Source organism: Tachyglossus aculeatus, chromosome 23 (genome assembly GCF_015852505.1).
Source record: "Tachyglossus aculeatus isolate mTacAcu1 chromosome 23, mTacAcu1.pri, whole genome shotgun sequence".
NCBI lineage: Eukaryota > Metazoa > Chordata > Mammalia > Monotremata > Tachyglossidae > Tachyglossus > Tachyglossus aculeatus.
In genome coordinates, this window is record NC_052088.1 from 16,658,928 (window position 1) to 16,675,258 (window position 16,331).

General features: G+C 42.4%; 1 protein-coding gene across 1 annotated transcript in view; it reads left to right on the top strand.

Annotated features, from left to right (window-relative positions):
• MSH3 (mutS homolog 3) overlaps positions 1-16,331 on the top strand; it is a 132,018-nt gene that overhangs the window by 55,657 nt on the left and 60,030 nt on the right. Inside the window, exons 12-14 of the mRNA XM_038765562.1 lie at positions 3,449-3,558; positions 10,185-10,317; positions 12,089-12,276. Coding sequence (XP_038621490.1) covers positions 3,449-3,558; positions 10,185-10,317; positions 12,089-12,276 — 431 coding nt within the window. The remainder of the gene's footprint in view (positions 1-3,448; positions 3,559-10,184; positions 10,318-12,088; positions 12,277-16,331) is intronic.

Here is a 16,331-nt window from a genome sequence, read left to right on the forward strand (position 1 = left end):
GACTGAAGTGGGGAGAGACAGGAGGATGGGAGATCAGAGAGGAGGCTGATGCAGTAATCCAGTCGGGATAGGATAAGAGATTGAACCAGCAGGGTAGCGGTTTAGATGGAGAGGAAAGGGCGGATCTTGGCGATGTTGCGGAAGTGAGACCGGCAGGTTTTGGTGACGGATTGGATGTGTGGGGCGAACGAGAGCGCAGAGTAGAGGATGACACCAAGGATGCAGGCTTGTGAGACGGGAAGGATGGTAGTGCTGTTTACAGTGATGGGAAAGTCAGGGAGAGGGCAGGGTTTGGGAGGGAAGCCAAGGAGTTCAGTCTTGGACATGTTAAGTTTTAGGTGGCGGGCAGACATCCAGGTGGAGATGTCCTGAAGGCAGGAGGAGACGCGAGCCGGGAGGGAGGGAGAGAGAGCCGGGGCAGAGATGGAGATCTGGGTGTCATCAGCGTAGAGATGATAGTTGAAGCCGTGGAAGCGAATGAGGTCACCAAGGGAGTGAGTGTAGATCGAGAACAGAAGGGGACCAAGAACTGACCCTTGAGGATCCCCCACAGTAAGGGGATGGGAAGGGGAGGAGGAGCCCGCAAAGGAGACTGAGAATGAACGGCCAGAGAGTTAAGAGGAGAACCAGGAGAGGACGGAGTCTGTGAAGCCAAGGTTGGGTAGTGTGTTGAGGAGAAGGGGGTGATCCACAGTGTCGAAAGCAGCTGAGAGGTCGAGGAGGATTAGGATAGAGTAAGAGCTGTTGGATTTGGCAAGAAGGAGGTCATTGGTGACCTTTGAGAGGGCAGTTTTGGTGGAGTGTAGGTAACGGAAGCCAGATTGGAGGGGGTCAAGGAGAGAGTTGGTGTTGAGGAATTTGAGGGAGCGGGTGTAGACGACTCATTCTACGAGTTTGCAAAGGAAGGGTAGGAGGGAGATAGCACGATAACTAGAAGGGGAGGTGGGATCAAAAGGGTTTTTTTAGGATGGGGGAGATGTGGGCATGTTTGAAGGCAGAGGCGAAGGAAACAGTGGAGAGTGAGCAGTTGAAGATGGAAGTTGAGGGGAGGAGAGAAGGGGCGAGAGATTTTACAGTTTTATAGGATAGCTATAAGGATGCAGAGCCAAAGAGAATTTTCATGCTCTTCCTTCAAGCATCCCACTAGCAAATAAAACACCTAGTTAGATATTACTGGACCAATATGGCATTCCTTATGTTCTCAAAGTTTTAAAATCTTTTGAAAGAGGTTGAAAAAACCTTGTCATATTTCTTCTTCCTGAAAGTAATATGTTCTTGAATTCATTTTGCTGGAGTGGAATGGTTGCAGAATTTATACCCTGTCATTTCCACTATCTGTGCTTATTTTAATGTGTGTCTACCCCTCTAGACTGTAAGCATTTTGTGGGCAGGAATCGTATCTACCAACTCTGTCATTTCGTACTCTCCCAACAGCATGTAGATCACAGTACAGTGCTCTACAAACCCGAAGGCATTAATAAATACCATCGATCAGTTGACTGAAGTTGCAGCAATGCAGCTTCTGTTACCTTTAAAAATACATTTCCAGCATTTGTGATACTGCATGCGGGGAATGTAAAACAATTTTAAGTGTTTAAGGCAAATTGATAGAATGTTAGTGTCAGATTAAGATAAGCCCCTCATTTAAAGAAAGAACTAACAGCTTTTTGTTGAATGCTTTATTATTGCAGTCTTAAATTTAAGAAGTTCAGACTCTGGTCTCATCTTGGAACACGAAGGATATGTTCATGTTCGAAGATGAAACTGCTGATGGGTTATGGGGGTGAGATTGCCACCATGAGTGTGTGTCATTGAGGGGACACTTTACCGTACTCTGGACACCCGGCAATATAGTTAGGCATCTTTTCTTTTCCTTACTACTGGAGTATCGTATCCCTAGATAGGGCAGCTTGGTACTTGAACAAGGGTGATAACTGAGGGTGATACCAAGGGTGCTGTAGAATGCCAATGGTATTTCTCCCTCAACAAGAAACCAGAATGGATCTGCAGCATTCGTTCATTCATTCAGTGGTATTTATTGAGCGCTTACTGTGTGCAAAGCACTGTACTAAGCTCTGCACTCAGTAAGCACTTGAAAAATGCAATTACTGCCTTAGAAGAATAGTACAGTGCTCTGCACACAGTAGGCGCTCAATAAATACGATTGAATTAATGACTGAATGAATGAATTGTTTGACTGGCCAGTATTGGGCGCAGAACGTGCACTTAATTTTGTTTTGTTTTTTCCTATAACGGTGATACATTCACTGGTTCAGTAGTATTTACTGATTGCTGACTGTGTTGAAAGCACTGTACTAAGCCCTAGGGAAACATAAGGGGGTGATTGTCAGACACAATCCCTGACAGGATTGTGATAGCCTAATTAACATTAACGTTTACAAAATGCCTTCTGAGTGTGGTGCACTGTACCTGGTGCCTAGGATAATAAAATAGAATTAGTAGACATGATTTCTGCCTTCAAGGAGCAGCATAGCAGAGGAGACTAGTGGGAGAAGATTGGTGATGGACAAAAAGAAATGAAAGAATAGAAACATAAAAACCACTTTAAAGTCAGGGATGCCCTCGTCTTCCTCCCCCTTAGACTGGGAGCCCCACTTGTACTTTCCAAGCGCTTACTACAGTGCCCTGCACACAGTAAGTGCTCAATAAATACGATTGAATGAATTTGGGACAGGGATTGTGTCTCGCCTGATTATCTTGTGTTCACCTCAGTGCTTAGTACTGTGCTGGGCACACAGTGTGTGCTTTACAAATTCCACAGTTATTATTCTTACGGTTTGCATGGAGCTATCCTCTCACCTGGTCCCTGTATGCCTCGCTGCAGACAAGGAGAGTGGGTCCAATCTGAACATCTCAGTGCGACTTCATGACACTGCTGAACTCTCACCCATTTTGCAAAAGCCGTTATTAAATATAGCACACAGTTTGACCTTTGAAAGGTTTAGGAACGGTCCTTTTTGCTTTCTTACAGAAAACAAAACAAATTAAAGCAAAACCCAGGACCTAAACTCAAAAATTAAAGACAAACCAACCAAAAAACTACATATTTATGTAGGTCCAGATTGCAAAATGATGCAATTGATGGTGAGATTTCATTAGCATGTACAAGTTGTCTGGTAAGGCCAGTGTATGGCTGGAAGGAACTGCCAGGTTTGGCGGGTAAGATCAATCCATTATTGGCAGTGCCTCCCTCGCACATGGGATTCTTGTAAATCAATCAATCAATCAATCGTATTGAGCGCTTACTGTGTGCAGAGCACTGTACTAAGCATTTGGGAAGTTACCTTTGTTACCTTCAGTGATAAAGGAAAACAATACAAGTAAAATTTGCACACCATGAAAATCCAGTTAGGATCCATAAAGGGACGAGTTTCAGGAAAGTCCTCTTGACCAATTAATAAAACAAATTTTCCTCATCTTTTTGTAGACGGATTTGAAAATCAAAGGCAGTCTGCTCTGGGTCTTAGATCACACCAAAACTCCATTTGGACGGCGAAGGCTGAAAAAATGGGTCACCCAACCCCTCCTGAAATCACGGTAAAAGCAACTCTTTCCTTCTGTATTTTGTTTGAAATTTAGCATTAAGATATGTTGGGTATTAGGGTTCTGACATTCCAAAATTATTTAATAACTGTAGTGTGTACTAAGCACTTATTATGTGCCCAGCACTGTTCACTAAAGCCTGGGGTAGAAACAAGTTAATCAGTCAGGACACAATTGGACCCACACTATTACTGTGCTTGTTAGCCCCACGTGGGACAGCCTGATTACCTTGTATCCCCCCAGTGCTTAGAACAATGCTTGGCACATACCACTTAACAAATACCGCATTATGATGATTATTATCCTATTTGTTGTGCACTTACGTTTCAAGCACTGTTCTAAGCTCTGGTGTTGATAAAAGTTAATTAGAATGGACACAGTCCCGTCCCATATGGGACGCATAGTCTAAGTAGGAAGGAGAACAGCTATTGAATCCCCATTTTACAGGTAAGGAAACCGGAGCATGGAGAAAGTCCAGTGACGTGCCCGAGGTCACGCAACAGACAGGTGTCAGAGCTGGGATTAGAACCCAAGTCCCCTGACCGTCAGGGTCGTGCTCCTTCCATTAGGCTGTGCACCTAATTTCAACGAGGTGGAGTTCATCTTAGTACAGTGCTCTGCACATAGTAAGCGCTCAATAAATGCGATTGATGATGATCTGGGAGCAAGACTTGGAAGACTGCTGAAGAATGAGATTGAGCCAGCCTTAGAGCCCGGGGCATTTCCAGTGTTGATCAACACCTTCCTATGAACAGAAGAGTAAGAGATCTTCCTCAGCCTGGCTCTTAGGTGAAGGAAATGAACCCGTGATCCAGAGCAAAAATATCGCAGTCACTCTGAAGCCAAGAGAACAGCCCAGATGGATTGTCTCTGCACTACCAGCTTCCTCCTATTCTGAAGCTATTTGTTACCATTTTATTGAATTATTCTTGATTCATTTTCTATTCATTTTTTTGCGCTTCCACTCCCCTCTCTCTCCCTGCCCAACGGGTTGTGCTAAATTCTCATCTGATTGCAAAGCCATTCCTCGGATTAATAGAAGATAAACCTGAAAATAGACCAGAATGAAAAGCATCAACCCCAGATAGCTCAATTGAATTGTGCTTTAACGTTTCCAAATGTCAACCCAAGCAGTCTCTAGGATGGGCAGCTACAAAAGCAACAGAGCGGAACTCAGGGTTGGCCAAACTGTGGGCCCGCGAGTTGCCTGTGGCTCCTCTTCACTTGCCAAGTGGCTCGCACACATATGATGCATTGTGTCACGGCTGCAGCAGCAGGCTGCAGGTCACTACTCCAGCCCTTTTGGTGGTGGTGGTGGCAACAGCAGCCCTGCCCGTATGGGGTCCCCGCCAAATGGCCCTTTCTCGTGGCTCAGTGGAAAAAGCCCGGGCTTTGGAGTCAGAGGTCTTGGGTTCAAATCCCAGACCCAATTGTCCCAATTCTCCCCCAATTGTCAGCTGTGTGACTTTGAGCAAGTCACTTAACTTCCCTGTGTCTCAGTTACCTCATCTGGAAAATGGGGATTAAGACTGTGAGCCCCCGCCGTGAGACAACCTGATCACCTTGCAACCTCCCCAGCGCTTAGAACAGTGCTTTGCACATAGTAAGGGCTTAATAAATGCCATCATTATTATACACTCCACCCCTGCCCCCCCGCCCCTTTCTGGAGTTGCCTACTCACAATTCATTCATTCATTCAATCGTATTTATTGAGCGCTTACTGTGTGCAGAGCACTGTACTAAGCGCTTGGGAAGTACAAGTTGGCAACATATAGAGACGGTCCCTACCCAACAACGGGCTCACACTCTAGAAGGGGGAGACAGACATCAAAACAAAACATGTGGACAGGTGTCAAAAATTCCTGTTACTGGATATTATGTTGTTGTTCTGCTGTCTCAGCTATATTATATTTTTATTTTGCCTTGGTTCATTAGGCTTTGCTATCCTGGTCTAACCATTTTTTTTTAAAGTCAGTATTCAAATGTTCTCTAACTCCTCCTGTCTGAGCGCTTGTTTGCATCTCTTGTAGGTACTACTTTTCTTTTTTCTCTTACTTTTCATCTTCTTCAGCAAATCGTATCGACATCTTTCTCAGATTTACCTCTTCTAGGGAAATCAATCAATCAATCAATCGTATTTATTGAGCGCTTACTGTGTGCAGAGCACTGTACTAAGCACTTGGGAAGTACAAGTTGGCAACATATAGAGACAGTCCCTACCCAACAGTGGGCTCACAGTCTAGAAGGGGGAGACAGAGAACAAAACCAAACATATTAACAAAATAAAATAAATAGAATAGATATGTACAAGTAAAATAAATAAATAAATAGAGTAATAAATATGTACAAACATATATACATATATACAGGTGCTGTGGGGAAGGGAAGGAGGTAAGGCGGGGCGGGGGGGGGGGGGAAGCAGACTTTCCTCCAAGCCCCCTTAATAGCAAGCAGTACCTCCATTTACTTCTATATAAGGGAAAAATAGGGAATATAAGGGAAAAATAGGAAGTGACTAGAGGGAGCTTGGCTCCGTTGGAATCAACCAAGCCATTTTTGCATTTCGCCTAGTTGTTTCATAAGAAACTTGATTGGCCGCTAATTTTTTGTACATTTTTTAAGGCTGAACAGTTATCTAAAACTCTCAGTAAAAAAGAGAGTAGGAAAATGGGTTTCGCGGAAAGGCCAGACTGGCTGAAACGTCTAGTGTTAACCCGGGATTGAATCCATTATGTCCACGGGGTTTAGCTCACAAATATGCCTACATTCCTATTGTTCATAAATCCCCTTAACTGGATGGTAGGTTAACCAGATGCCTGGATCTGCTCTCTGGCCCTACTTCTTATACAGTTCTGTCTTAAGGTGTGTTTTGTAGCTCTTTGAAGCCAGAGGTTTTAAGGGAAGGTAGGAATGTTCTGCTTCCACATGTCGCTGTAGAGGCTTAAAGGGGCCAGGGATGGTGAGATGGCATATGAAGTTTTTAAGGGGCTATGCACCCTAAGAGCCCCAAACCAATTGGAAAAAGAGCCAGGGAGAAGGCCGATTGGGCCACCAACGGTAACCAGTGGGGGCCAGTAGTTATCCTTTTTGATTATTGAAACATTAAAATTATGTAAAATCAAAATTAAAAATATTAAAAATCATTAACAAATTAAAATATAATTAATGCAAGGTGCTCTGGTGGAAGAAAAGCACCAAATAAAACTGGGAAGCAGTAGTGACCTAGCGGAAAGAGCTTGGGCCCAAGAGTCAGGGGACCTGGGTTCTAATCTCAACTCTGCCAGTTGCTTGCTGTGTGACTGGGCAAGTCACTTAACTTCTCTGTGCCTCAGTTTCCTCAACTGAAAAATTACCTGTTCTTCCTCCTACTTAGACTGTGAACCCTATGAGGGACAGGGACTCTGTCCTACCTGATTAACTTCTATCCATCCCAGCACTTGACACAATGCTTAACAAATATCATTAAAAAATTATTAGTTGTAATTTAGGCATTTTGGATGGGGAAGTTTGGGGGCTCAAATATTAATGTGCATACTTGTGGACTTTGCCTAATTAAAAAAACCTCATTGTTCATTTCTCTCCCAAGCACTTAATCCCGTGCTGTGCACATAATATGTGCTCAATAAATGCCATCGATTGGTTACATATTGCTGTGCGAGTTTCTCACATCTTAGTGATGCCAAGACGACAGTATTCAGGGTACACCATCTTGGAGTGACTTCTGGGGAAGTGAGGAAGCCTAAAGATTTTTCGAGGTGCTTTTCCCGTAAGACGCAAGACAACCAATTTGGCTTTAATAGTATATTTCTTCCTCCAGTTTTGATTTTACTCCCTGACCCAGTCACTCAGTCTCTTTCCTTGGAGTCAATCTGCTTTTCCTCCCTGGCTGTGAACCCTAGAAGTTAAGGAAAGAGAAACGTGAACATTGAAATAACAGTGATTTGTTGGATGAGGAGCTGGAGGGGCGGGGGGCCGTTTAGGCAGAAAGGAGTGAGTGAACAAGAGGTTCGCGTAGATAAATGAGAACAGGTGCAATGAGGAAGGTTGACTTGAAAGGAATTCATTAATGCATAGTTCCTTACCCTTCCACCAAGGCAGACAAAGAAAATGCAGTGCATTAAAGAAAATGCAATGCTTTTGCATCTGTCACTTTCTGCATAAACCAAAGATTTCTCTGAAAATTTGAAAGGATAGCCTGTTCTCCTATAATATAAAAGTTGCGTTCTGTTTAAACTGTGTGTTGAGAACAACTCAATCAATCAGTGGCATTTTCTGGGGACATACTGTGTGTAAAACACTGAACTAAGCACTTGGGAGAGTACAGTACTTTTGGTAGAAGCAATTCCTGCCCTCAAGGAGCTTACAGAAATCTTGCTTTGTAGTACTCACCTCTTCCAATGTCGCATGCATGGCCACAGGCAGTTTTTTTTGATAGCGTGGCTCTCTAAGCTTAAACGGGCTCAGAACAACATTCCCTAATTGTATTTTAACTAAAACGCGTATTGAAATGACTCATTTTGGCCAGAGTGAATTTATTCACTGGTGAACAGTTTTCTTGTCCTTCCTCAATTTGCTCCATTGTGGACTCTGTCAAGCTTTTCAGTTGGTTTTCTGCCTTTCTACAATGCTAATATTTGTCATTCCAGACCATGAAAATTCTCAGCAGAGGGCTTAGCAGTTCAAATTTCTTGGTGTATGCGGCCTATCTTAAACAGCTACTACATTAATTAGCCTGTAACTAAAGATTATACAGTAGGAACCTTTAGGGTAGCAGAAAGTGTTTTTATGAGATCAGGAAAACTTGAGAACAAAGATGAAAAAAACAGCAGTCAAAAGTTCAAGTAAAACGATCTGATTTTTTTTTTCAGGGTGTGGGAAGGGGCTGGAAAATGCAAATTTGATTGGCTTTGACATTAAGGAAATGAGAGGAAGTTTCCTTTTAATTCTGTAAAATTTTAGACTAACTCCTAGACTGTATAGTCACATAGCAAATTATTATAGTTAAAGCATGATGGGTAGAGCCTCATATTATGGGGCATACAAATATTAATTAAAATTAGTAGCATAATTTCATGGGAAACCAGGGTGCGTTCCATACTCTTTGAGAATAAGGGATTTATCCCTGGGTGGAATGCTACGATTTCTTTTTTTTTTTTTTTCCTTTAGACACCAAGGACTTTTGCTTTAGTAAGAAGCAGTTCGTTACTTAGTTTTTCCAACAGGCTCCCATATGAGGGTGAAGTCCCTTGGTAAATGATGGAAAAATTCATTCATTCGTATTTATTGATACTGATAATGGCATTTATTAAGCGCTTACTATGTGCAAAGCACTATTCTAAGCACTGGGGAGATTACAAGGTGATCAGGTTGTCCCACGGGGGGCTCACAGTCTTAATCCCCATTTTAAGATGGGGTAACTGAGGCCCAGAGAAGTGAAGTGACTTGCCCAAAGTCACACAGCTGACACTTGGCAGAGCTGGGATTTGAACCCATGACCTCTGATTCCAAAGCCCAGGCTCTCTCCATTGAGCCACGCTGCTTCTCTTGGTGTCAGAGACCAAAAGAAATAGGATCACATTATCTTGTCAACTCACATTTGGACCCAAACACTCTTGGTTAGAAAAGAGTCTGATACCATGCCATTATTACGAGGGTGAAGTTCTATTAGCTCAGTTAAAGTTGTAAATGCCCAGTACGTTGGTGTCCTGAAACATTCCAGTTAGAATAGATTTTTGTTGGCATGTCTGATGTTCCTGAATCTCTTTAAGGTTACCAGATGGAAGCACTGCAGATTATGAATTCAGTAATTGTTCATGTAGAGCCAGTTATCTAAAAACTCCCTTTTTTGGCTTAGGTGGGCAAAGCATATCCATTTATTGAATGGAAACAAGTGTTTTGATTACCATTTTCATGTTCTGCATACCTATTTTCTCAGCTAGTGATTTAATGAGAATTTTTTTGGGCCAGTTAATTAGTATTACCATAATTTCATGCCTAAAGCTCATGACGCAGAAAATTTTGTATCTTTGGTTCAAATCTTGCAGAAGCATCATAGGCTGTCCAACAGAAATTGCCAGTTATGGGGCAGAGAGAGTAAAATCTTGTGGGTGGCTATCCAATCTTTTTCTGGATACATGCCCTGCCAATGATATAAATTATAACTAGTAGAAATTATATGTGAATTTTGTCCACAGTGCTGTCTATTAACACTTCCAAGGGGGTAAGTTCCTTATTCATGCAATTATCCAGCTACTCTGTCTACCTTTTATTAGCTCTAAAATTTAACCTCCATGTAACTCACATATTAGACCACTTCCATAAGTATAGAATTCCATTTTTGCTTCCAAATCAAAGACAGCCTTCTGCTTATCTGACCTGTGGCTCACTTGTCTTTCCCCTTTCAGTTTTCATGAGTTGAGCTCACGGGCAGCTTCAGTTCTATATAGCGTCAGCACTGACCACTACATTTCTCCGTATGACTAATGTATTTTTTAAGGTCCATCTACTCAAAATCAGAAAGAATTGGCGATCTGGAAGATAAGTATTCCAAAGTTTTCCAGATACACTTAATCCAAATAGTAATTAAGATTCCATATTTCTAAAGTTACTCTTTCTTGCAGGGAAATAAATGCTCGCCTGGATGCTGTGTCTGAGGTTCTTCTTTCCGAATCCAGCGTGTTTGGCCAAATACAAAATCATCTTTGTAGACTGCCTGATCTAGAGAGAGGCCTCTGTAGCATTTATCACAAAAAGGTAATTGTGTCCCAAACCAAATTTAGCCAGATAAATAGAAACATTTCGGGATGTTCTGGTGAGCCTAACTAAATATATAAGGAAAATATTTCAGGGCTCCATTTTCTAACCATTTATAAAAAGCGAGCAAACCCATACAAATATTTTGAGAAAATAGTCAAGCTTGTGCCACTCAGACTCACCCAAGTTCATCTTTGTTCAGATCATTTTTGCAAACAGTTCCTAAGGTTTCAGACCAGCAAGACAAGTTGATTATTTGATTATTTGTTCTCACCCCTAGCCCTGTATTCCTTAAGCTCATAAGGATATTTTTGTTTGACTGGGAAAAAGCTTGTTTTGAATGTAGGCCAATGAGTTTCATAATAATTAACATTTAAAGTGAAATTTTATTTTGAGAGTAAACTCAGAGAAAGTTTTACAACATTTCATTGGCACTGTGTTTTAGCAACCCTTGCTAAAGGGAGACATGTAAAGAAAGACATCTACCTCAACTTTGTTATAATAGTTAAATTTGCTTGAAATTTAACATAGTTCATGATGAGATACCCATAGGCAGATGTGCTTTCATTGCAAAGACGTGGCCATTTTTATATTTTGAGGTAGTCAGAATTGACTATTTGCTAAATCACTAATGTGCAGATGTTGTTTTTGATTTAGAGTTTTTAAAACTACTTTGTTAAAGGATTCTTTGATTCTCTCGAAAATGGTTTCAGTTGAAGCTTTAATTTTTTGTGTAAATACGTGTCCTCTGGCCAGTGTGGGGAGTATGAAAGGTAGAGAAAATTCAGTGACCCATCAGTTTTTAGAAAATAAATATTTTATTATGAACTCCATTAGGACAGTTTACTTCTGTGCTTATTTTTAGTAGATTAGCTGGCTAAGCTTTTGGAAAAATCAGCACACACTTGTGTATCCCTTGGCATCAGCATGTTCTAAATAATTTTTTCTTTGGTGTGTGACAACTGAAGTGAGGTGCCGTTGCTACAAACTGTGTGACCTGAATGAAATGTCTAAAATCATAAAGAATGCTGAAGTGTCCTTCTACATGATTGTTAGGAAGTTTAAGCCATATGACTCAGAGTAAAGTTCCTGGCAGTGTTTATAGATGGGTAACTTTTTGGTGATGACAGTAAGATGATATGGTTTGAAGTTTCCGAGATGATTGTGTCTTTGGTTAATCAAAACCATTAATTAATTAAAATTAAGAGAGTCACAGCTGCCCAGATGGCCTGCAGAATTATTTTTGTATAAAATGATGTGTAAGAGTTCAGGTTAGATGAGCCTTTTTTAAAAGTTGTCACAATCTTAAGGATTGTAAAGCCAAAATTATAGAGAGGGCTGCTGTACTGTAGGGTAGAGTTTATTTACCTGTGGATGACCGTCAGTAGCCGTCCAGAGTCATATTTTTCTGTCTGCGATCCGTAATTACAAGAGTTTAGCCTTCAGCTGGAGTGTCTGATCCCTACCCAGGGGCTCTGATTGTGGATTTTGGTCATACTTCTGAATTTCTGCTTCTTCCTTGAAGCTCTGACCCAAAGCTGAAGTGGTTCCTGACAAAACGTCTGGGTTCTTTGAGTCAGGAATCATTATCCCATCAAAATTTGGCCCTAACATAACATTGCACCATTTCACCCTGAATTTGGTTTTTGTTTCTGTCAATGCCTAGAAGCAAAAGACAGGCTACAGAATTATCCTGCCCAAACGTCAGGTTGCCTTGACACCATTTGCAAGTACCTTGTGGTCTTCACATTAAAATTATTTCCATTTTCAGTGTTCTACCCAAGAGTTCTATTTGATTGTCAAGAACTTATGCCGCCTGAAGACAGAAATTCAACCTTTAGTTCCTGCTATTCATTCCCATGTCAAATCATCGTTGCTGCAGAAGCTTTTCCTGGAAATTCCTGAACTTCTTGGCCCAGTGGAATACTATTTAAAGATACTCAATGAACAAGCTGCTAAGTAAGTAGCAGATCATACGCTAGCCTACCTTTACTTTTTTGTTTTTGGACGGGAAGGCAGTCAGGTGCTTTTTGTGTTGGGCATTTATATATGCTTGCTACTTATCTGCTTTGAGGGGGAAAGTAGAAGGTTCATATGTTTGTATTTTTGTGATGTGAGGAAACTGATTGAATAATTTAGTTTAGCAATTCAGCCTTGGTCAGAGGAAAGAGAAAGCAAATTGACCCGGTAGCCCAACGGAAAGTAGGACTTAACCGAAGTGGGAGGGATAAAGGTCCAAAATGGGGATGAACATGGGCAGAGCTACACTGCAGTAGCATATTTATGTCTGAAGTGTGATAATGGCCAGGACTCCAATTTATTCTAATCATGCAAATTGCTAATGACATAAAGGGATAAATGAGGACCTCACATTTGATTTCTGGAAATGCAAGGGTGATTGGATTTCTAAACCACATCTTCAGAACAGGGATTGAGGAAGAATGGGAAGTTCCTCTAGACTGTGAGCCCACTGTTGGGTAGGGACTGTCTCTATATTTTGCCAACTTGTACTTCCCAAGCGCTTAGTACAGTGCTCTGCACACAGTAAGCGCTCAGTAAATACGATTGATTGATTGACTGTAAATTCATTGTGGGCAGAGAATGTGTCTGTTTATGTATTGTACTCTCCCAGGCACTTAATAAAATGCTCTGCACACAGTAAGCACTCAATAAATACTATTGAATGAATGAAAATGTAGTTCTAGAGTGGTCCCAGTAATTGATTGGCTTTAGTTCAATTTTAATATATACATATTTAGCTGCCAAACCACTTGTGAATTGACAGATACATTGTGCCTGTTTATAATAATAATAATAATAATAATAATAATAGTAATTATGGTACCTGTTAAGAACTTACTATGGGCCGAGCACTTTTCTAAGAGCTGGGGTTAATCAGGTTGGACAAAGTCCCTGTCCTACATTGAGCTCAAACTCTTAATCCCTATTTTTTATGGATGAGGTAACTGAGGCACAGAGAAGTTGTGACTTGCCCAAGGTCACACAACAGACAAGTGGTGGAGCTCGAATTAGAACCCATGACCTTCTGATTCCCAAGCCCATGCGCTATCCACTACACCATACTGCTTCTCATTTATAGTAGCACTTGCCTTTTCCTCGGCACACACGGTAAGGATCGAAGGTCACTTTGCAGGCCAGAGGAAGCAATTGGGTTGGAAACTGTAGACTGTGAGCTCATTGTGGGCGGGGAATGTATCTCTTTGTTGTATTGTACTCTCCCAAGTGCTTAGTACAGTGCTTTGCACACAGTAAGCGCTCAATAAATACGATTGAAAGAATGAATTAATGAAGTATAAGATTAGCATCACTGAGGTGCCCCTGGGGAAATGGGTCTTGAAGCTAACCAGTCTGTGGGACAGGACAAAATTCAATTCTGGTGGGTTCAGGCCGCACCCCAATCTGATTACTCTGCTCCCCTAAAACCACCAGACCTACCGTGGCTTCAATTTAACTTGTAAAGATGGTGCTGCTGTAGTGATTCCCGTAACACGTTTTCTTTCCCAGCACCGAACAAGGAAGAGGAAGTGGAACGATTTTAAGGGCTTCGTATTTTAAAGAGCACTCGATCACCTGCTTCTTGAAAATTTCAGCCGAGGAAAGACCAAGTATAATGCAGGAAAAATGTAAAAAAGAGTGTGGCCTAGGCAGGTCGGAGCCTTATTTTACAGGGTTTAGTTTGATTAAGTCTGGGCCGATTGGATCGACCCTCAGATTCAGATTCTTCTCCTGGGCAAACAGGCCAGTGATATTTATTTGTGAGCTTGAGTGGCTTGTCAGTTTTCTCTCCCCGGCCAGAAACAGAAAGTTAAGAAGTAGGTTTTAAACCACTGTGGGTAAGCAAGAAAATTCCCTGTTATTTTTGAAACCCGCCCCCATCGCACCTCCCGATGTTCCATAATGATCAGACTCTACTATTTCCCTCTCCCTAATCTAATTTAGTGTCTGTCTCTCCTGTATACTATAAGATGCATGTGGGCAGGGAATGTATTTACCAACTTTGTTGTATTGTACTTTCCCCAGCACCGAATAGTGCTCCGCACACAGTAAATGCTCAATAAATGCTCTGCACACAGGAAATGCTCAGTAAATACCAGTCAGTCAGTAATTGGTATTTATTTAACACTTACTATGTGCAGAACACTTTTCTAAGCGTTTGGAAGATTACAACACAAAAGAATTAGCAGGTACGTTCCCTGCCCATAATGAGTTTAGAGTCTAGAGGGGGAGATAATTCTGTCCTTCCGTCCGTTGGTCTGTGGGTCTGTCCGTCCATCCATCCGTCCTTCAGTCCGTCTGTCTTCGTGTCTGTCTCTGCCTGTCTGTCTCTGCCTGCCTGTCTGTCCGTCCATGCGTCTGTCAGTCCATCCCGTGTGTCTGTCCGTCCATCAGTCCCTCCGTCTCTCTGTCGTCCTAATTTCCGTCTGTCTGTCCGTCTGTCCGTCTGTCCTAATGTATGTCAGTCTGTTCATTCGTCCATCTGTCCTAATGTCCACCTGTCCGTCTGTCTGTCTGTCCGTCCGTCCATCGTAATGTCCTAATGTCCATCCATCTGTCCTAATGTATGTCAGTCTGTTCATTCGTCCATCCGTCCTAATGTCCACCTGTCCATCTGTCTGTCCGTCTGTCCTAATATCCATTTGTATGTCTGTCTGTCCTAATGTCCATCTGTCTGTCCTAGTGTCTGTCCGTCTGTCCGTCCATCCCTCCTAATGTCCGTCCGTCTATCCATCCGTCTGTCTGTCCTAATGTCCGTCTGCCTGTCCGTCCATCTGTCTGTCCAAATGTCCGTCCGTCTCTCTTTCTGTCCGTCCGTCCACCTAGGAAGAACAGAGGGATGCTCTGTGATCTTAGGCAGATCACTGCACTTCTCGGCCTCAGTTGCCTCATCTGTGGAGTGGGGATTGAGACTATGAGCCCCACATGGGACAGGGACTTTGTCCAACTCGATTTGCTAGTATCTACCCTAGTGCTTAGGACGGTGCCAAGCACATAGTAAGCACTTAACAAATCCCATCATTATCATTACTCTTATAAATAAAATTACAGATATGTACACAATAATCCTAATAACAGTGATAATCACAACATCAGTAATAATCCAACCACACTTCAAGTGATAACCACTGCCACCTCCCCTCCTACCTCACATCCCTTCTGTCCTTCTCCAGCCCAGCCCGCACCCTCCGCTCCTCTGCCGCTGCTAACCTCCTCACTGGGCCTCGTTCTCACCTGTCCTGCCATCGACCCCCAGCCCATGTCCTACCTCTGTCCTGCAATGCCCTCCCTCCTCACATCTGCCAAACTAGCTCACTTTCCCCCCTTCAAAGCCCTACTGAAGGCTCACCTCCTCCAGGAGGCCTTCCCAGGCTGAGCCCCCCTTTTCCTCAGCTCCCCCTTCCCTCCCCATCGCCCCGACTCGCTCCCTTTGCTCTACACCTTCCCACCCCCCAGCACTTGTGCATATATGTACATATCTATAATTCTGTTTATAGTAATAACTGTTTTACTTGTTCTGATGTGAATACATAGCTCTAATTCTATTTATATTAATGCTACTGATGCCTGTTTATGGGTTTTAATGTCTGTCTCCCCCCTTCTAGACTGTGAGCCCATTGTGGGCAGGGATTGTCTCTCTCTGTTGCTGAATTATACTTTCCAGGAGCTTAGTACACTGCTGTGCACACAGTAAGCACTCAGTAAGTACGATAGAATGAATGAATAAAGGACGGGGAGAGAGACATCGATACAAATAAATAAAACCGTTGTTGGGTAGGGATATGTTGCCAACTTGTACTTCCCAAGCACTTAGTACAGTGCTCTGCACACAGTAAGTGCTCAATAAATACGAATGAATGAATGATTGTCTCTGTTGCTGAATTGTACTTCCCAAGCGCTTACTACAGTGCTGTGCACGCAGTAAGCGCTCAATAAATACGATTGAATAAATGAATGAATGAATGATTGTCTCTATCTGTTGCTGAATTGTACTTTTC